This window comes from Tupaia chinensis, unplaced genomic scaffold, assembly GCF_000334495.1.
Source record: "Tupaia chinensis unplaced genomic scaffold, TupChi_1.0 Scaffold143824_1, whole genome shotgun sequence".
Classification (NCBI taxonomy): Eukaryota; Metazoa; Chordata; class Mammalia; order Scandentia; family Tupaiidae; genus Tupaia; species Tupaia belangeri.
Window position 1 is genome coordinate 150,603 of NW_006203674.1, and position 22,124 is coordinate 172,726.

The window sequence follows — 22,124 nt, forward strand, 5'->3', positions numbered from 1 at the left end:
GTGACACACGCACATGCGCTCGGCTTGAGTTTAAGCCACTGGGTCTGGAACTCGAATTGCCGTCAACAACATGAGAGTCCAGCGACACAGCCATTATGTCAACTGCTGGTCCCAATTCTGTCTATATTTTTTATTTCATTGATGAAAATGAAATATTTAAAAAGTTTGGGGACTAGAAAAAAAGTGGGCATCATCCTCAAATTAATCCACAGATCCTTAGTCAATTGGCTCTTCTTAAAAACTCCCAAAGTTGAACCAGCAGTTAGCTTAATGGCTATGTCGCTGGACTCCCACGTAGTCGATCGTGGTTCGCGTCCTGGACCCGGTGGCTTAAAACTCACGCCGGGTGCGTGTGCGTGCGTGCCCAAGATCCCGAGAGGAGAATGGAGGAGAAGGGATTGCAGCGTGACCATCCCCCCTGGGGGGTGATTTCTCGCTTTCTGTCTCTATGTCTCTGTCTGTCTGGCGAGTGCACGCGCCCTATAGCAAAAATCTCTCCAAAAGAAACCCCAAAACAAAACAAAACAAAAAACTCCCAAAGTTTACATACTATGAGGACTTTCCTTTTAATCAACAAACAAGCCATAATTTGTCTAAGTAGTCTCCAGAAATATTTACCTTTCAAAGAGGCTCATTTCTTGTTTGCTAAGATAAGAAACTTCCTTGTTCTTGGAATACATGTGGGTGAGTGCATGACAGGATATTTTTTGAGGCCGCACACAGTAGAAGACTTCTTGGTCTCGAGCATCGAGGTACTGGCACAAATCGACACTTGTATTTACAGTCAGGCCACATTCAGAGAGGACCTGGGAGGTGCCATTGTTAAAATGGCCCATGAATATTATCTTGTCATAGCCTTGGTTCCTTGCCCTCCAGAGAGCTGATGCCCCTTCACTGGGGTGCATGAGCAGCAGAGACAGGGAGACCTGGCCCTCCCAGAACAGAGTGAAGCTGACAAGGTAGGTGCCATTGTTGAAGTCAGTCACTTTTCCTGAAGCACCTGCCTTCAGGTCTTGAGAGGACATCCTAGCCCTCAGGAAATCCCCGCCATATTCCTTCCTGCGTCCCAAGTGGTCCCTCACCTCCAGCAGGATGTCCAGCTGATCCCCCCTGCAGTATGTGTCTCGAGGGTTGAGGATGGTGGCTGTGCTGTGCTTGGCGCTGGTGGTGGTGTTCACATCAGTAAAAGGTCTGGGTGGTAAGAGCTGGTTTAGTTTCTCCATGATTTCCTTTATTCTCAGCTTAGTCTCTGCTGCTGAAACTACTGGACACAATGGTGCTTCAGGGCAAGAGGACTTTGTTGTGATATTGCGATGGTGACAGATGGGCAACTTGGGTCTACTCTGTAGCTGAATAGATAAGAACATAGAAAAAGTTTCTGTTTAATATTTTTTTGGTGGTTTAGTCAACTTTTATTTATTTATTTATTTATTTATTTGAGAGTTTTTTTTGCTATAGGGCGTGTGCGCTTACCAGACAGAGAGAGACATAGAGACAGAAAGCGAGAAATCACCCCCCAGGGGGGATGGTCACGCCACAATCCCTTCTCCTCCATTCTCCTCTCGGGATCTTAGGCACGCACGCACACGTGCCCGGCGTGAGTTTTAAGCCACCGGGTCTGGGACGTGAACCACGGTCGACTATGTAGGAGTCCAGTGACACAGCCATTATGCTAACTGCTGGTTCCCTCAACTTATATCTTTTACAGAGTAATCAGAAGTATAAAAATAAAATAATAGTGATATTATGGTCATATATACTTTATAGGTAAAACTCTTTTCTTTAGAAAATCTGGTTGTCTAACTCTACTTCTCACTGGCTAATCTATTTTGGAAGAGCTATTTTAACCCCCAAAAGTCCTAAGATCTTCTTTATTAAAATGCTAGTAAACTACCTTACAGGGTTGTGAAGATTAAATGAGAGGATGTGTTTTGACTATATATAAGAGAACAATTTCTCATTGTTCTATATTGCTTTTATCTTAAAGCTAAAATTCAGTCAAAATAATCTCAGACAAACAAAAGTTGAGGGTGTTCACCATCACCAGCCCTGTCTTATAAGAAATGCTAATGGAATTCTTCAAGCTGAAAGAAAAAAGATGCTAATTGTAACTAAAGAATTATGAAAGTTACTGATAAAGCTAAGTAATGTAGTTAAATTCAGAACACTCTAATATGGTAATGATAATGTATAAATCACTTATATATTTTGTTTGAAGATTTGAAAAAGAAACTATTGAAGACAGTAATAACTGCAGCAATTTGTTTAGGGATGTACAATATAAAAATACATAAATTGTGACATTAAAAATTTTAAGTGTGAGTGGAATAAAACTGAAGTTTAAAAAATGAAATCAGGGACCTCCCTGGGGTGTGATTTCTCACTTTCCTTCTCTCTGTTTCTTTCCAATGACCACATGCACCATATGACAAAAACCTAAAACAAACACAAATTTAAAAAAAAGAAAGAAAGAAAGAAAAAAGGAAAAAATCCAGTCAAAGTTAACTTGTTACATCTCAGCATAGCCTGTTACAACTGTAAGATGGTTTTTGTAAGCCTCATGGAAACCACAGAAAAAAACCAATACTGGATACGTAAGAGACTAAAAAGTAAGAAATCAAAGCACATTGCTAGAGAAAATCACCTAATCACAAAGGAAGAGAGGAAGAAAAGAACAAATATTCTGCAAAAACAACCAGAAAAAGAATTAGAAAAATGTCAGTAATAAGTCCTTACCTATCAATAAAACCTTGAATGTAAACAGATTCGTTTTGTTCATAAAAAGACAGAAAGAGACTGAAAATATTAAAGAAGAAGAGAAGAAGAAAAGAAGAAGATTCAACTATATTTTACCATTAAGAGACTTATTTCACCTTAAGGACACACCTAGACTTGAAAGTGAAGGAATGGAAAAAGTTATTCTAAGCAGATGGAAGCCAAAAGTGAGAAAGAATAGCTATACTTAAAACATAAAATAATCTCTTAGTCAAAAACTGTAAAATGAGACAGGTAAATACATCAAAAAGATGTAACAAGTGTAAATAATACACATGCAATATTGGAGCACCTAAATATATAAAGTAAATACTAATAGAACCGAAGAGAGAAAGAGATTGTAATACGGTAATAGCAGGGTATTTTAAAGTCCACTTTAAACAATAGACAGATCATCCAGACAGAAAATCAATACGGAAACATTAGACTCACACTACACTTTAGACCGAATGGACCTAACATACATACCGAACATTTCCTCAAACAGCAGCAGAATACACAGTCTCCACAAGTGTCTTCAGAACATTATTCAGGATAGATCATATGTTAGGGTACCAAACAAGTCTTAAGAAATTTAAGCAGACTTAAATAATATCAATTATTTCTTCAGGCCACCATGATATAAAACTAGAATTCAGTAAGAGAAGGACTTTAGGAAAATTCACAAATACATGCAAGTTAAATAACATGCTCCTGAAAGTCAGAGGGCCAAAGAAATTAAGAGGGACATTCAAAAATGTATCAAGAAAATTGAACATGGAAACACAATATACCAAAACTTATGTGATGCAACAGAAATAGTTCTAAAAGGAAAATGTATAGCAATAAATGCCTCTATCAAAAAAAAAAAAAAAAAAAGAAAGTTCTCCTATAAACAACATAACATTACACCTCAAAGAATAAGGGAAAAAAAGAACAAACTAAGCCAAAAATTAGCAGAAGGAAGGAAACAATAAAGATCAGAGCAGAAATAAATAAAATAGAAACCAGATGATTTTATGATTAGAAACTCTCAACAAATTAGGTAGGGAAGCGATATGTTGTCAACACAATAAAGACAAACCTGTAGTTAACCTCATACTAATAGTGAAGTTTTAAAGATTTCCCTCTAAGATCAGGGAAAAGAGAAGAATTCGCATTCTCACCACTTGTACTCCACATAGTATTGGAAGTTTTAGAACAAGAAATTAGGCAATAAAAAGAAATAAAAGCTGTTGGAATTGAAAATTAAAAAATTAAGTTGCCCCTGTTTACTGATGACATTATTTTATATATAAAAACCCCTGATGACTCCACCAAAAGAAAGTAAAAAAATAAAAAACTGTTAGAACTGATAAAAAAATTCAAGAATGTTGTAGGATATAAAATCAATGTAGAAAAACCAAGAGTATTTCTATACATTAAAACAAACTGTCCAAAAAAAAGAATCAAGAAAATAATCCTCTATGCAACAGCTACTAAAGAAAAAGAAAGAAAGAAAGTAAAAGAAAAAGAAAAAAAATACTCAGGAATATTAACCAGGGAGGTTAAAAACTACACTGAAAACTACAAAATGTTGAAGGAGAAAAAGGAAGAGGACACAAATAAATGGAAATTTATCTCATGTCCATGAATTGAAAGAATTAATATTGTTAAAATGGGCATACTACTCAATGCAATCTATGCAATACCCATCAAAATTTCCAAGTTTTCACAGAAATAGAAAATTTCCTAAAATTTATATGGAGCCACAAAAGACCTCAAATGGTCAAAGCAACCTTGAGTTAAAAACAAAAGATGGATGCATGGATGCATCACACTATTTGGTTTCAAAATATACTAAGGCATATTAGTATTAAAAAAGGTACTGTTGATATGTGATATAAAAACAGATAGGCCAATGGAACAGAACAGAGAACCCAGAAATAAATCCATGTACTTACTGTCAATTTATCTTTAACAAAAGTACTAAGAACATACAATGGGAAAGGGAACATACAATGGGAAACTACTGGATATCCAGATGCAGAAGAAAGGAATAGAATCCTATATCACACTTTATGTAAAAAATCAACCAGAAGTAGATTAAAAACTTAAATATAGTACTGGAAAGTATGAAACTACTAGAAGAAAATAGCAGAGAAAAGCTCTATGACATTGGTCTGGAAAATTATACACACACACACACACACACACACACACACACACACACACATACATACACACACAAAAAGCACAAGCAACAAAAGAAAAAAAATAGATGAATGGGATTACATCAAACTGAAGAGCTTCTGTACAGTCAAGGAAACAATCAATGGAGTGAAAAGACAACTCACAGAAAGAGAGAAAATATTTGCAATGTGTTTATTTTACAAAAGGTTAAGATCCAAAATATATAAGATCTCAGACAACTGAATAAGAAAACAAGCCAATCAAATAAGCATTTCCCCAAAGAAGACATACAAATGATCAACAGGTATATGAAAAGATAACTGCCACTAATTATCAGAAAAATGCAAATTAAAAGCATAATAAGACATCTTTCGCATGTTAGAATGGATATTATCAAAAAGATGAAACATATTAAGTGCTATAAGGATTTGGAGAAAAGAGAACCCTTGCACATTGTTGGTGGGAATGTAAGTTAGTATAACCATTATGGAAAACAGTATAAAACTAGCTCAAAAAATTAAAAATGAAACTACCATAAGACCCTGAAATCCTACTAACAGGTATATATTCAAAAGAAATAAAATAAGCATGTCAAAGATATCTGTATTCTCAGCCTGGTTCTTAAATGGTGTGTAAGCTTGCTGAAGCTTCCCAACTAACATCTGTAGGTCTCTTGGATTTTTCTAGAATAATTGAGGTGTCTATTGAAAATATCCTTTTGTAAAACATACGATGCACTCAATTCCTACCTTTGAGGCATTTTGGAAAATTGTAATAGTAGTCCAGGAAACTAATATAAACAGCAGTGCCAATAGTGATTTATGATTTGTCACACTGATTAGGATCCTGCAAGAGATGATATGAAAACAAATACACAAATATGTAATAAAACAAAACAAAAATAAACATAGAAATACATAAAAGACTTATATCTCTAATTTTAATTTTTCTCTTTAGATAAGTTATTCTCAGAACTAACTCTTGTCCCTTGTCCATCCCAGCTTCTCATGGTGGCTTCTAGTTGCTGTCTTTTGGCTGTCAGCTTGTAGATTCTGCTGCTCCTCAGCTTCTATATTCTATAGGTGAGATATATTGTGGAGTCTACCATGAGTTCTAAAAAAACTGAGCAGCTAAGGGGCTATGAGATGCAGGGTTGCTCATATTTAAAGTCTCCAGACTATTTGGCACTGAACATTCTTTTTCTCTAAACATAAAAATGCATACACAAAATAGATCAACAAATATTGACACTGAGAACCGTATTATTGCAGTGCCCTTTCAATGTCGATTGGTTTGCCAGCTTCTATAATTTCAGTCTGTTAATGTGTTCTCCTTTTTTTGACTTTTCAACCTTTGAAGCACCCTTCAATTTTGAAAAAAAAAAAAAAAAAAAACGTTAAAAACTCATATTTATTACTTTCCTCTAAAAATTTTCATGCTTCATTAAAGTTTTTCTATTATTCATCTTAATATTTGTCCTAGTCCTAGAATTTCAAGTTACTTTTAAAATCAGATTGCTTGAATGCTGGCTGCCCTTCTAAAATTTTCCACCCTTCAAAATAAACTCCAAAATTCCCTAGATCCCCTGTTTATACATAGACAGTGGTAGTGTCTGTTACTCTTCCCTCACCTTTCCTACCTTGCAAATATTATCATATGTTTAGCTTAAAGACTTTGTTCAATCCCACGTACAGGAACTCTTGTGAGCTGGATACTGAGGCTTTCTTCTGAAGCCACCGTGTGCTACTGGGATACTTCTCCTTTATACTAAAACAAAATAACAAGTGTAGGTTGCAGTCTGGAGTTGAAGCTTGGATTCAGTCTTCTGTTTGTTTCAGCTAAGATATATATGTCAGGCATGCCAGCTCCGCCTTTAGGAGGGGCTGGATTATAAACTAGTTATCAGTTCAAAGTGAAATGAAATACTCTGCAGAGTGGATTAGACGATTTTCATGTCCTGAGACTGTATGAGTCTAATTCTAGTAAGTGTATAATAAGTACCTGAAAAAGAGTGAATGAAGTTGGAAGTTTGAATGACTGAGAGTTCAGAGTCATCCATGGGGATTTGAACTTCCTAGTTTTCAGCTGAGTCTTTTCATCAAGACCCAGTTAGCAGGATTGAAGTGCATATTATATCACAAATAGTAAGTACTCAATAGGATTCACTGAATTGAATGGAAAGAACTTCAACTATAATGTCCGTAAGACGATAGTATTGATTACACAGGCCAACAGAGTGATGGTTTACACTCATAGATTTGGCTATATCTGGGATTTGTAGCCTTGATCTGAAAACCACAATGCCAGAAAAACCATGTGCCCAGGATGGATGCGTTAATGCTCCCAGCAAGCAGAAGCTGGTCACCATGTGACTCCCTCCTTCAGTGTTATTTGTGCTGACCCACACAGGAGGTTAAAAGTGTTTAAATATACCCATCCACCCTTCCAGTCTTACTTTGAAAACGACTTTTAAAACAAGTTTTATGAGGATATTCCATATTTTGATAAACTTTCCAACATTCTTGATTGTGCTCTAGAAACTAGCCTTAACATTTCTTCTTTGTGTGTGTACATGGTAATCTTTGTCTATTTATTTTTTTTTGAGAGATTTTCGCTATAGGGCGCGTGTGCTCGCCAGACAGACAGAGAGAGACATAGAGACAGAAAGCGAGAAATCACCCCCCAGGGGGGATGGTCACGCCGCAATCCCTTCTCCTCCATTCTCCTCTCGGGATCTTGGGCACGCACGCACACGTGCCCGGCGTGAGTTTTAAGCCACCGGGTCCGGGACGCGAACTGCGGTCGACTACGTGGGAGTCCAGCGACATAGCCATTACACTAACTACTGGTTCCCTACATGGTAATCTTTGGAAAGCTGTTTTAACTTATTTTTGGTTCAGGTTGTGTGCACTTGCCAGAGAGAGCAGAGAGAAAGAGAGAGAGAGAGAGAGAGAGAGAGAGAGAGAGAGAGAGAGAGAGAGAGAGAGAGAGAGAGAGAGAGAGAGAGAGAGAGGAAGTGAGAAAGAACTCTTCAGAGGGAATGACCACACCAAAATCCCTTCTCCTCCATTCTCCTCTCAGGATCTTGAATACACACTCACATGCACTTGGCATGTTTATGAAACTGCCAGGTCTAGGACTTGAACTGCACATTGACCATGTGGGGGGACTCACCTTAACCAGCACACCAACTGTCTGGCCTGATTTTAACCTTTTCTAACTGCTCTAAGGAGCCTATAATTAGATTTTGCCTTAAGGATCCTATAATAAGGGAAACTTATTTGCTGTGAGTTTGATTTGGCTGCTCCTTAGCATACTGATGCCAGTGGGCATCCGCGTTCACAGCCTGCTTGGAGACACATCAAGTTATAGATTTTAATCTGCGTTAGCCACACAAATTTAATATGGAATGTTAACCCGGCAACTTTTTCTGTGGTAGGCATAATATCAATATATTAATAGATGATACTATAGGCTTGACTTAAAGAACTGAGAGCACAGAAAAGAGCTTAAGTGACTTGCCCAGATCATTTAGTGAGGTTTGAAACAGGGCCGAGTCTAGGATTTTTTAATTCAGGATTTCATTTTGATCTCTGATTTGGAGTACTTCTTGTTACTCTGCGTGGCTCCAGACATGATGCAATCGAGTTCAGGTAGATCTTAGGTTCATATATTTAATGTCCATTATGCTTAAAAGAAAAGTTTTTTTTTCTCCCAAGCCATGTTTTCCCTTAAATGGCTCAGAAGCCCAGTGTGAGCAAGATATATGGGCCTCTAGCGTGCTGTCTTTGCAGTTAATGTGCAGTTTCATCATCATCTTTGAGTGAGTAGTTTCCTTTCCTCTAAATAAATGGGGGAAACACCCCCCCCCCCCGCCCCAGGGTGTGATTTCTCTGCAATTCTTTTCCTTCCATTTCTTCATACTGTCAGGAACTTAATCGTGGGTAGGATAATGGAGCCTTGAGTTTACATAATAAAATATAATGCAAGAGATCGTTGGTTTTTTTGAGATAGGAGTAGGGCAAGCAGGGAGCTGCCCAGATTCTAAAAGAGCCCATGTGGAAGGGGGCAGACTGTTAGCACAAAGCAAATGAAGGAGCAGGTGTCCAGGGAATATTCACTGGAGGTAAAACCACAAGTTAGGGAAACCACTACTGTGGTTTCAAGAAGCAAACAAAATGTGCCCCATCACCAAGGAGCCTCAACTGCAAGGTGGAAAGTCTCATTTTGAGTACAAATCTATTTCTACCAATACATTAATTTCAAAATGAGAAACAGTAACTTCATATTGAACAGTAATTTGTGATCAAGATTCACATCCCTAGTAATAAGATATATTATTTCATGAATGCTCTATTAAGAAGGGTACACTATTTTTGTAGTATTCTTGACCAAAATACATAACTTCCATCTCATTGTGAGAAAATTGTGGATCGAAAAACATTGAGGGAGAATCTACAAAATAACTGACAGCTCTTCAATACTTTTTTTTTTTTTGTAGAGGTTTTTTTTCACTATAGGGCACGTGCGCTTGCCAGACAGACTGAGAGAGACAGAGAGACAGAAAGCGAGAAATCACCCCCCAGGGGGGATGGTCACGCCACAATCCCTTCTCCTCCATTCTCCTCTCGGGATCTTGGGCATGCACGCACATGTACCCGGCGTGAGTTTTAAGCCACCGGGTCCGGGACGCGAACCGCAGTCGACTACGTGGGAGTCCAGCGACATAGCCATTACACTAACTGCTGGTTCCCAATACTTTTTAAAAGCATCATGATCATGGAAAACAATGTAAGACTAAGGAACTATTGCAGATTGAAGACATCTAAGGAAACATGATGACTAAATGCTTTGTGGGATCCTGGTTTGGGTCCTGGAAAAGAACCATTTTAGTGAAAAAAATGAATGTGATCCAAATAAAGTCTGTAGCTTAGCTGATAATCACTGATGTCCCAATATTAATTCTTTTAATACTTTATTTAGTTTTACCGTTAGTCAGAAGGTGCATGCACTCACCCGACAGAGAGAGAGGCAGAGAAAGAGAGAGAGAGAGAGAGAAAGAAAGAGAGAGAACCCCACTCCCTCTGGAGTGTGGTCACACCACAATCCCTTCTCCATTTCTCCATCTTGTCAGGATTTGGAGGCATGCATGCACACATGCCAAGCATATTTTTAAAAATAAGTATTTATTTAATCATTCATTTATTTTTGAAATTTTACCAGAGAGGAACACACAGAAAGAGTGAGAGAGAAGGAAAGTGAGAAAGCAAGCCACCAGGTCTGGGATTCGAACCATGGTCGGCCACATGGGAGTGTCCAGCACCTTAACCAACATGCCACCTGCTGGTCCCATCCAGCATATTTTTTTTCAAGGTGCCAGAGCCAAGACTTGAACAGCAGTCAGTTATATACAATACAATTTAAATTAACCACTAGCCTATAGGGCCAACCCTTAAAATTATTTTCTATTCCCAGAAAAATGTGTGTGTGTGTGTGTGTGTGTGTGTGTGTGTGTGTGAGAGAGAGAGAGAGAGAGAGAGAGAGAGAGAGAGAGAGAGAAAGCAACCCCCAAGGGGCGTGATCACTCTGCAGTTCTTTTCCTTCCATTTCTTCATACTGTCAGGATTCTGGGTATGTATGCACATGCACCTAGCCTGTTTTTCAGGGGCTGAGATTAGAATTGTGGTTGACCACATGGGGTCTGGCTTCCAATGCACAGCACTTGACCTCTGCACTGTGGGGCTGGCTTTAGTCTTCCAATTAAAATGTTAACCTGCCTAGAAACGCTCTTACAGAAATGTCCAGAATAATATTTGAACAATTATCTGTGTACCCTATGGCTTGGTCAGGTAGGTCATGCTTTTAGTGTCTCACTTTTCTCTGTTGTATTATGAGGACTGTGATGAGATCAATCTCCAGGGGCTGTTGTGAAAATTAAATGAAACAACTAATGTAAAATGCTTAATAGGGTGAACACTGTTCCATGTATGCTATTATTATGATAATTATTTTCTTTTCTTGCTAAAGGGCACATGCACTTATGAGAAAGAGAAAGGGAACTCCTCCCATAGGGCATGGACATGTTGCAATCCATTTTCTCTATTCGCCCTTCCTGTCAGAATTTTAGGCATGTACACACATGTGCCTGGTGTGTTTTTCAAGCTACCAGCGCTGAGATTTGAGCCATGGTCAGTCATGTGGAATTCAGCTCCCAATGCACAGAACTTAATCGCTGTGATATGGGGCTGGCCCTACTATTAAAATTCTTGTCAGGAAGTAAAAGTTCTGGAATCATTCCTAAAGCAAAAGGAGGAGATGGAAGTGAAGGATATTGTAGAGACTGAATTGACTTGTTGAGTGAATACAAAGGATGAGAAAGAGTTGGGTCAAGAACAGCTCTCCATGCTGAGACTCCAGGGTTGGCAGAGTGGTGGCACCTGTGAGGCACTGGAATGTCTGCACTTGGCCTTTAAAAGTGGCCTATTCAGGTCCAGCACAGTCCATTTCAGACCGCAAGCCCTGTGATGCTAATTAACCACTTCTCCATGGGAGTCTGAAATCCATATGATTTTGCGAAGTCTGAATTTTCAATATTCTTAAAAATACAGAGCAAACAAGACATGACTGTGAGGTACAAATTTGCAACCTTTGTGAGAGATCTTCAGAGTTCTACTGCTGTAGACTCATCACTCTGCAGTCCATAGTGCTTTGCACCATTTTACTGTTTGGATGAATAAATTTTCCACAAAAGGGTTTCCTAAGAAGAGTACATATCAGTACTGACTGGTTTTATAAAGTTTCAAACTTAGAACGTGTTTGGAGAAAGGGGTTTCAAAGCATCGTGGTCTGGTTCTAGCTTCAACCATTTAAGATTAAAGAGTCAATGGGACCAGCAGATGGCGTAATGGTTATGTCACTGGACTTCCATGTAGTTGACTGTGGTTCGAGTTCCAGACCCGGTGGCTTAAAATTCACACTGGGTGCATGTGCATGCATGCCTAAGATCTTGAGAGGAGAATGGAGGAAAAAGGATTGTGGTGTGGTCATCCCCCCTGGGGATGATTTCTTTCTTTCTGTCTCTGTCTCTCCAGCAAGCACATATATCCTATAGCAAAAAATCTCTCCAAAATAAAAAAGATTAGAGGTTCAAAAAAGGAATGTAAGCAGAGATTATAAACATATTGTATAAAAACTGGACCCCAGGGACCAGCAGTTAGCGTAATGGCTATGTCACTGGACTCCCATGTAGTCGACCACGGTTCAAGTCCTGAACCCGATGGCTTAAACTCACGCCAGGCACATGTGCGTGCGTGCCCAAGATCCCAAGAGGAGAATGGAGGAGAAGGGATTGCAGTGTGGCCATCCCCCCTGGGGGGTGATTTCTCGCTTTCTGTCTCTCTGTCTCTCTCTGTCTGTCTGGCGAGCGCACACGCCCTATAGCAAAAACCTCAAAAAAACAAACAAACAAACAAAAACTGGACCCCAGACATTGATTGTTTAAGGAAGCAGCAGTGTTGTCTGGGTCTTTCATTTTGTCTGTAAACCAATAGTTTTGTTATATGAGCAATAAAACATCTAGTGTTTCTCTTCTCTTCTGACCCTAGAAGGGCCCTTTAAAAATATTTTATTCTTTATTGCTCATGCTCCATATTGCATTCTCTTTTCTTGCTAAGACTGGCCTCATCCCATTTTTCTTTCCATCTGCCTCTAGAAAGCTCAAGATTCCAGCTTTCCAAGATAAGAGATGGCATCTGCATTTGGAAGGCATGAGGAACTTCCACGAAAGCTTGAGAGATCTTCCAGTTCACCAGTAAGAAGAAGGTGTACCTAGAAAGAGGGCATCTCAGGCAGGGGGGCACACATGCAAAACATGAGGTAGGAAAACCAAGTTGTATTTGGGAATTATAGTGATGCTAGGTGGAGAAGAGGTATAGGATGAAAGAAAGGAGGACAGTAGGCTGCAGACTGGCTTTTAGGATACAACCCATTTTTCCTTTATCTAGCTTTCAAGGCTCTTCTTCCCTGAACATTTCCACCAAGATGCACTCCTTCCACAGATAAAGATACCACTAAAACTACACATAGGCTTTGAATGAAACAGATCTGGGTTCAAATACATGCTCTGCCACTTACAAGCTACAATATTTCAGGAAATGTGTTTAATATCTTTGGATCCCAACGTCCATATTTCTAAAAACGAGGATCAAGTATTTATCTCAAAGAGATGTTGTAATTCATTTTAATGTAATTCATGTAATTTCATGGTTAGTCACATAAAAAATATTTATAATACACTTAACACAGCTCTTGGTTTCTAAACAGTGTAGCACAAATACAGTATAAAATACTGCTCAGTCTTAAAAACAATGAGAACTTCGATTTGATAGAAAATGCACAAACATGGAAGATTTAATCTTAAGGGAAGCAAGCCAGACCATGAAAGAGAGGCATCGTATGTCCCCACTTAATACTGAATGTCTGCACTCTATGGCAGAAGCTGAGAGATTAGATGGTATGAAAGCATGAAGAACAATTGTGGATACCATAGACAGTGTAGGACGAGGGTGAGAAATAGGGTCGGGGCAGTGGGAGGAAGGGAATCAAGAGGGAAAAAAAAAGGCAAATCATTCAACGGACACAAAAATGAGAAGTTATCTGTTGATGACTCTACTATCTTTCGCTGGACTAACACACAGTGTATTCATGCTGGGAAAGTTCACTTTATATGGTATAAAGATATACAGTGATTGAATGTAAAAAAAAATTAAAAAAAGTTTTTGAAAAGCCCTCAATAAATAGTAACTCATAGTGGTAGTGTTCCAAATATCAAATTTCAGTTCTCTGAATGCACTGCACTCATCGTCAGCTGCATAATTTTGTAGATGCTGGGACTTTCATCTGAGATTTCCCTGAAGTCTTCTCTGACCCTCCTACCTCTATCTCTGATTGCAATTGATGCTTCCTTTTTCTAGTACAGAGGTTCTTAATCCAGAGGGTCCCTCAGGAATTCTAGACAGAATTCAGAGGAGTCTGTAAACTTGGATGGGACAATGATTATGCATTTATTTTCACTAACATCCAACTGAAATGCCATGTGTTCTCTGATTTGAATGTAGGTAATAAAGCTCAGCGGTGTTAGCAATATCTAAGATTCATACCAATAGAAATCATAAACATTTCCTATCACCCATTAATCATTGCAAGTATCAGGGAGTGCCATTTACCCTCACCATGACTTTGAAATGATAGTAATTGGACCTATCACTAGATATTATTACTTAATATCAAAAATAGGAAGGGCATATATTTCTATATATTATTAAATCACTTTGAAACTATAATTCGATCTATTTGGCTTCCTTTGTAATCTTATATATTTAAACATTAAAAATTTTTTTTCTTTATTCAAGATGGAGTATATGTGCTTGAGGATGTGAAAGTAAGTAATCCTATTTTTGTTTGTTTTTTGCCACAGTGTGTGTGCTTGCCAGAAAGAGACAGAGAGAGGGATAGTGAAAAATCACCCTCCAGGGGGATAGCCACATTGCAATCTCTTCTTCTCCATTCTTCTTTTGAAATTTTGGGCATGCATGCAAATGTGCCCAGCATGATTTTCAAGTCACTGGGTTCAGAACTCGAACTGCAATCAGCCATGTGGGAATCCCATGACTTAACCACTACACCACCTGCTGGCCCCAGTTCTATATATTTTAATTTATGCACTTAATAACATTTTTTTTTTTTGGAGAGGGTTTTGCTATAGGGCTATAGTCGCTGGACTCCCATGTAGTCGACCGCGGTTCGCGTCCCGGACCCGGTGACTTGAAACTCACCCCGGGCGCATGTGCATGCATGCCCAGGATCCCGAGAGGAGAATGGAGGAGAAGGGATTGCAGCGTGGCCATCCCCCTGGGGGGTGATTTCTTGCTTTCTGTCTTTGTCTCTCTGTCTGGCAAGCGCTAACTGCTGGTCCCAATAACATTATTTTGAGAAAAAATTTATAGATTATGAAATGGTTCCATACACAAACACACACACATACACCTCTGCACAAAGATTTTGAAATGCCTGTCCTAGCACTCACCATAACATGTTTTTCATTAATTTAGGTAAATATGCTTTTTTCATTTACAAGTCAGCCTTTAACCCCAACTTTTACAGATTGAGAAAAATAATTTATAGCCTTATTGACCCATAATTTTCTTAATCAACAAGGGAATATAACATGTGGTTACTTACTATTAGTTGCAGAATATTAGTGCCCAATCAGATAGCCTATTAAACATGTGATTTCTTTAAATTAGAGTTTTGTTCTCTATTCCAAAGATTGTCTTCTTAACATAGTTTTGTTTCCTTTAAAATAAACCTTGGAAGACTTCCAGCTTTAGCCTAGGATATAGATAACTTCAAGGAACATCATCACTCCCTCAGTAACAATAGAAATGCAGATAACCTCCCATATGATCATTTTTGTCTAACTGATCAGAAACTGAGGTCACAGGTCAGCCATCTAACCTAAATTTAAGGGAAGACAGAAAAGAAGGAATGCAAACCATGACTCATTTTTGAATGAGACAGGGGCAGCCATGTATGTGGGTAAAAATATCTTGGATACATTTTAAATGAATTTTAAATGAATCACTAACGCCTAATTGGACAAATGTGAGAGTATAGAACTTCTGGGAGCAACAATATAAAGAGGGTTTATCCCACATACTGATTCTTCTCTTTGGAACTCTACTGAGCACTCACGAGTAAGACTGAGGTCACTGCAATATGCTGGATAAAGCCTCTCTTAAGGCACGGTCTTAGAGGGAGGGGTGGCTACATTGCTGGGAAAGGTACAAAGCTCCTCCAACTCGTGTCTTTCTCCCCTAAGAACAAAAGACTTAAGCTATTGGGGATAGGCAACAAACCTGTGACTCTCAGGCACACGTGAGGATCTACCATGGCTGAGGAAATGAAAAAAAAAAAAAAAAAAAAAGAACTGTGAATTACTCAGGTAAGGCAGAAAGCTGCTCTGGGGGAGAGGCAGGAAACTATCCTTCACCCAGAACATTAGAGATTGTGTAATGCTGTGGGGAAGGGGAAAGGACCACTGAGAAAGCTCCCCATCCCCCCCTGAAAAAATACATAGACTCAAGATTCTCCTACAACTGATGCTGAACCAGAGCAAAAGAGAATCCCATTCGTTCTCCTCATTAAGCTAGGCAGCACCAAGTAAAAAGGAACAGCAGTCTACCATGGGAGGAGAAACAATGGCATAAAGGGATACTCTTTCTGAGACATAGCAAGACTAAGCTAAGGATAAAATAGGGACACCAAGAAAAGGCCGTTGTCAAAACAATACTCACCCTAAGCACCATGTAATGCTAGGTCTAAATAGACATAAATGACTAATTTAAAGTTTGTTAATAAAATGAACCCTCTCCATATTTTTAAAAGAGAAAAGGGGAAATTACTAATTTAAAGTTTGTTAATAAAACGAACTTCTCCATATTTTTAAAAGAGAAAAGGGGAAATCTACTCATGCTGCCAAATCACTTTATTTTAAATGAAATTAAAATTGAATAATCCAAATCTTCCTTTTGATTCAAAATTACATCAGTGAAGTACTACTTAACAACACAAAAACTTCCCCAAACAAAAGTCTTTTTAAAAGATGTCGCCAAATCCAACCTGACAAGGTCCAGCTCCTCTAATAACCTGGGAAAGAGGGATTCTCTCTGTACTTACTACTACATGTCTGGCTTAGATCCCTTCTCCGTGCATGTGACCTACACTTCATGAATTGGCACCAGATGCTGAAAGACCTGATTCAGAACTTTCAGCTAATGCTTCAGAACCAATACAGCAAGAAGAGCAAGAAGAGGGGGAGACTGGTCAAAGCTGACATTAACACTTGGAGAGACATCAAGGCCTTGTCCAACGATGCCCAAACAACGCTGACAGAGATGAACAAAAAACTGATGCTTGAAAAATCTATTTTTTGCCATGAGTGCAAAACTTACTGTAAACTCTAGGATACTTTGTTACATCCTAGTATACCTGTTCCTGTCCCTGCCATCATTTACTGCCTTAAACAATTATTCTTTAGAACTATATTTCTGTTGTTATCTTGGATTATGCAAAGATTTCTCTGATATGATACTATTAGCATAATTCATAAGAGAAAAATGGATCAATTATACTACAACAGAATCTAAAGTTTCTGTTTCTTAAAAGAAATTATTATGAAAATACAATATTTTCTCTGGGCCACTGATGGGAAAAAAAATTGGTAAATCAGGGACTGGCAGTTGGAGTAATGACTATGTCACTAGACTCTCATGTAGTCGACTGCATTTCGAATCCCAGACTCGGTGGCTTAAACTCATGCCAGGCACGTGTGCATGTGTGCCCAAGATCCCGAGAGGAGAATGGAGGAGAAGGGATTGCGGCGTGGTCGTCCTTCTTGGGGAGTGACTTCTTGCTTTCTGTCTGTCTCTCTCTTTCTGGTGAGCGTATGCGCCCTATAACAAAAACCTCTCCAAAAAAAAAAAATTGGTAAATCACATATATGATAAAAGATTTGTCTCCTGAACAAAAAAATATGATGGGACCTTAAGAGGGTCTTGGAAAAATGGAATTAAAGTACGAGTTTATTTTGGTGCAAAAGTATTTTTAAATCCATGCACAATTTTTTCATAATACATTATTTACCATGAACTTTTTGACTCAAATTCAGTAATAATAAAATACAAGCCAAAGCACAAAGTGGGCAAAAGTTTAAACATTTTACCAGAGAAGATATACAGATGGCAAATGAGCATAAGAAAAGATGCTGAATATAATCTATGATTGAAGAAACGGAAAGTAATATCACAATGAGATACTACTACTACATAGTACAAGAATGGTGATTCTGGGGCCAGCAGTTAGTGTAACGGCTATGTCACTGGACTCCCATGTAGTCGACCACGGTTTGCGTCCCGGACCCGGTGGCTTAAAACTCATGCCCGGCGTGTGTGTGTGCGAGTGCCCAAGATCCTGAGAGGATAGTGGAGGAGAAGGGATTGTGGCATGACCATCCCCCCTGGGGGGTGATTTCTCGCTTTCTATCTCTCTGTCTCTCTCTGTCTGTCTGGCGAGCGCACGCGCCCTATAGCAAAAACCTCTCCAACAACAACAAAAAAGAATGGTGATTCTCACTCATTGCTGGTGGGATGCAAAAATGGTACAAACTCTTTGGGAAACAGTTTGACAGTTTCTTATAAAGTTAAAATAGTTAAAACCTAACACACAGTGATACCTCAGCATAGGAATGAAAGCTTATGTTCCCACAAAAACCTGTACATGAATATTTATAGCTGGTTTATTCACAATTGCCAAAAGCTGGAAACAATTCAAATGTCCTTCAACAGGGTAAGCAAGCTGGCACATATTTATATAATGAAACTCCACTGAGCAGTACAAATCTCAAATGCATTTTGCCAAGAAAAGAAAAACACAGACCAAAAAGGCTTATATGACATTTTGGAAGAGGCAAAAATGTAGTGACAGAAAACGGATCAAGGGATTGCTGGGGGCCGCTGTGTCCTTGACGACTAAAGGACATAGGATAATATTGTGGGTGATGGGAGCGTTTGTATCGTATTGTGATGGTTGTCTTACTGTCAAATCTCACAGAACTGCATACTAAAAATAGTGGATTTTACTGTATATAAATTGTACCTCAGTATATTGCCTGAAAGAAAAGATCCAGACAGAATGTCATTTTATACATTCGCTCTCTGTCAAACTGTTGTGCACACACTGAAGAAACAGCTCCTTGAAAGTATAAATTTCTCTCTCTATATCACTTTGTTGGAAAAATCATGATGCATTTTTGTATAGAAAAGCATAGAAAAATATGTCATGACTTTCCTGATGATTTAATATATACAAGGCATTATACGTATTATCTTATATTTCCATTTACTAAACAAAACATAGATTAGAGTTTCCTTGTAGCTGTATGAAATAGTTTTACCACGAAGTTCACATTTTCTTTGTGATAGTGCTATTATCTTGGCAAAATACAGAACATAATATTTAAGATAAGTTCAAAAATATTTGCTTGTCTCTAAAATATTCTCTCATTCAGTTATATAATAAATCATTTGAAATGCCAATTCCCCCTAACTTTCTCTGTACTTAAATGTCGCAGTTATAAGCCCATTCCATCTTGATGATCTGTTAACAATGGCATATGTCCTAAACGTGTCCAAAGTTTAATTATTTTATGAACACAGTACATAGTTTTTATTGGCAGCCAGACTTTGTGAAAACCATTCAAACACCAGCATTTGATATGTCAGTTCTAAAAACGAAGGGATGTGAAAAGTCTCAAGTTTTCAAAGCATACTAAGAGACATCTACCTTTTAATGTATTTCAGCCACTTCTCTGAAGCCCACATAGCTTGGGAGGACCAGGACAGCCAGCTCAGACTGATGTGAGTCAGTGCGGTGGAAGGCAATTCAACAAGCTAGAAAGAATTTGTAATGTGGAATTAGTTAGAAAGTCAGAGTGGGGTGGCAGTCATCCAGAGAACAAGTCAAGGTTAGGAATTAGAGACGGGCTAAGATTATGGATGCTCGATCTTCCTTTCCTATATCACATTGCACTAACTAATTAGGGCTACCATTTATTGAACAACGATGATGCACTGGGACCTTTGCTTGCACCAAAACATTTATCTCCCTGACAACCCTGTGTGCAGTTATTATAATTCTCGTTTGGCAGGTGAGGAGACTGAGCTAGCAGCAGGGTCAGGGCTGAAACCTGCAACGTACGTTTTGATTCCAATGTCCTCACTTAGTCCACTCACTCATCTTTTGAGAGAACTCCTGCCACTCAGGCTTATTTGGCTCTAGTGCACATTTTTCAGATTGCTGAAGATTCTTTCCATTTCCAATTATATAAATCATTCAACTGGATGACAGACTATTTTAGAGACAGTTATACCTCTCTTTCCACTGCCTCCCTAACCTTGGGCCCTGATGCCTTCCTTCCTTTCCTTTTCATCCTTTAACTTTTTACATTTTTAAATTTTGTCAGAGGGTGCATGTGCTTTCTGGAGAGAGAGAGCCAGAGAGAGGGAGAGGGAAAGTGAGAAAGCACTCCTCTGGAGAATGGCCACCCCCATATCCCTTCTCCTCCATCTCTCACTTCTTTGCAGATTTTAGGGCACACAAGCACATGTACCCAGGGCTTAAACTGTGTAGTTGGCCATGTGGGACCCAGCTGTCTTAACCACCATGCTATGGACTGGTCTTATTTTACTTTTTCAATCTATACACCTTTGGTCCACCATAGCTGGTTCATTTCTCTTTACACATCATTTTCCTGGGTCCTCAGTAGCATTTTCGTTTTTACAAAATTCCTTGGCACTCTGAGGCCAGTGCTAGGGCCTTCATCACAGCAAAGTCCCAGAGCTCCATAATTACTTTTTATTTTGAGGTGGGGAAACTTTTTCCCCTAAAGAGAATATATTTAGATGACTGTTGTCAAAATGTTAAATGTATATTCCCAGGTTAATTTTTGTTTGTTTTAAAATGTTGTTATCTATAGATTTTCAAAGGAAAAACATAGTTTTTCCTCTTAGAAATGGTAAAATGGTATGGTTGAAATTCATTGGCCTGGGAGTTTAGAGACTCATTCTATCCTAAATCATCTATACAGCCTTAAAATCACATAATAACCACTTTGAACTTTGATTTCTTAATCTGAAAAATCAGCCATGGCTTCACCAAATTTTAGGGGCTTAAATTTCTACAGAGTGTATGTAATAAACTTAATATAAGCTAGCATATCAGCTTGTCTTGGAGTGCTCTCTTAGTGTATGCATATTTGTATTTTCTTGTATTTAAACTTGGAGCTGAATTCTTATTTCGCTCATAATGAATGGAACTACCAAGGAGAAATAAACATTAGACACCTTTATATGAAACACATATACTGGCATAGTGGCTGAGGTGCTAGACTCCTGCATGGCCCACTGTGGTTTGCACCTCAAATCAGGGGGCTTGAAATGTCACAGTGGGGCAGGGGGCTGGCAGGTGGCATGGTGGTTAAGGCACTGGACTCCCACATGGCTGACCATGGTTCAAATCCTATACCTGGCAGCTTGCTTTTTCATCTCCCTCTCTGTCTCTGTCTCTCTTTGCTCAAATTGAATACTACTACTAATAGAGAAAAATTAAATAAATTAAAAAAAAAAAGAAAAATCACACTGGGCATGTGTGCATACATGCCCCAAAATCCCGAGAGGAGAATGGAGAAGAAGGGATTGTGGTGTGGTCATCCCCTTTATGGGGGGAAAGGGTGATTTTTCACTTTCCCTCTCATTGTCTCTCTTGTCTCTCTCTGGCAAGCACATGTGCCCTATGCAAAACCTTAAAAATAAATAAATAAATAAAAATAAAACACACCCCTATGCATACCACACAGTTATCACAACCACACCTGCACCTCTGAAACTAAACACAGGGTGAAACATTAAAGAACATTAAGCATTAAAGTGCTCACCCCTAAAAAGTGCTCTTATTCATCCATTCATCAACAAAATTTTATTGAGCAGTTGCTGTGCTAGGTATTGTTCTATCTGTGCTGTGGTGGCCATGTGACCCAGTGAGTTATGTAAGTGTCCAAAACTATCCTGACTAATGGAGAGAAATGGAACTGATTCTGCTCTTCTAGAACCTGAAAAATCTTTCCAAACTTTTCTAATTCATCCTTTCACTTTACAAATCAGGAAACGGAGAATGACTGGCAGAGTACATATTTTAAAATAAGCATAGTTGTAATTAATAGCTAGGTCAGTTTCTCCTAAAATAATGATTTGAAGCTTAATTCTGATGCAATAGATTTTGAAATGGGAGTTTAGCTAGAGGTCATTCATTAATTAAAACATGCTACATAAAAGATGGCCGTAAATTCTTTGATGCGCCTCCCTCCAAGAAGTGGAACACACCTTCTCTCATGTTGAGTGGGACCAGACTTGACTGCCTTTAACACGTATGATTTGATAGAAGTGACGGCATGTGAGTAGTCAAAGAAGACTTTGCTATTTGCTCCTTGCTTTCTTGGGTTGCTTACTCTGGGAAAAAACCAGCTGCCACATCATGGGGACACTTAGGTGGTCCGTGTAGAGGTTCAAACAGTTGGAACTGAGGCT

The 22,124-nt window shown here is 38.7% G+C and overlaps 1 protein-coding gene and 1 long non-coding RNA gene across 9 annotated transcripts in view; one reads left to right on the forward strand and one right to left on the reverse strand.

Moving 5' to 3' along the window:
• Window positions 1–17,173, forward strand: part of LOC106733471 (uncharacterized) — a 52,469-nt gene extending 35,296 nt beyond the window's left edge. For both annotated transcript variants that reach the window (XR_003547307.1, XR_001369534.2), the window contains exons 4-6: window positions 12,638–12,801; window positions 14,337–14,365; window positions 16,682–17,173. This is a non-coding gene — a long non-coding RNA (uncharacterized LOC106733471). The remainder of the gene's footprint in view (window positions 1–12,637; window positions 12,802–14,336; window positions 14,366–16,681) is intronic.
• The window catches only part of LOC102503220 (NXPE family member 4), a 40,634-nt gene that overhangs the window by 7,374 nt on the left and 11,136 nt on the right, over window positions 1–22,124 (reverse strand). For 4 of the 7 annotated variants that reach the window (XM_027767011.1, XM_027767010.1, XM_006165199.3 and 1 more), the window contains exons 2-4: window positions 19,327–19,433; window positions 5,676–5,772; window positions 619–1,349 (exon numbers count right to left, since the gene is read on the reverse strand). In XM_027767011.1, coding sequence (XP_027622812.1) covers window positions 619–1,349; window positions 5,676–5,772; window positions 19,327–19,433 — 935 coding nt within the window. Of the gene's footprint in view, window positions 1–618; window positions 1,350–5,675; window positions 5,773–19,326; window positions 19,434–22,124 lie in introns of those variants that run through there. The other 3 variants (XM_027767012.1, XM_006165203.3, XM_006165205.3) reach the window with 3 other exon arrangements.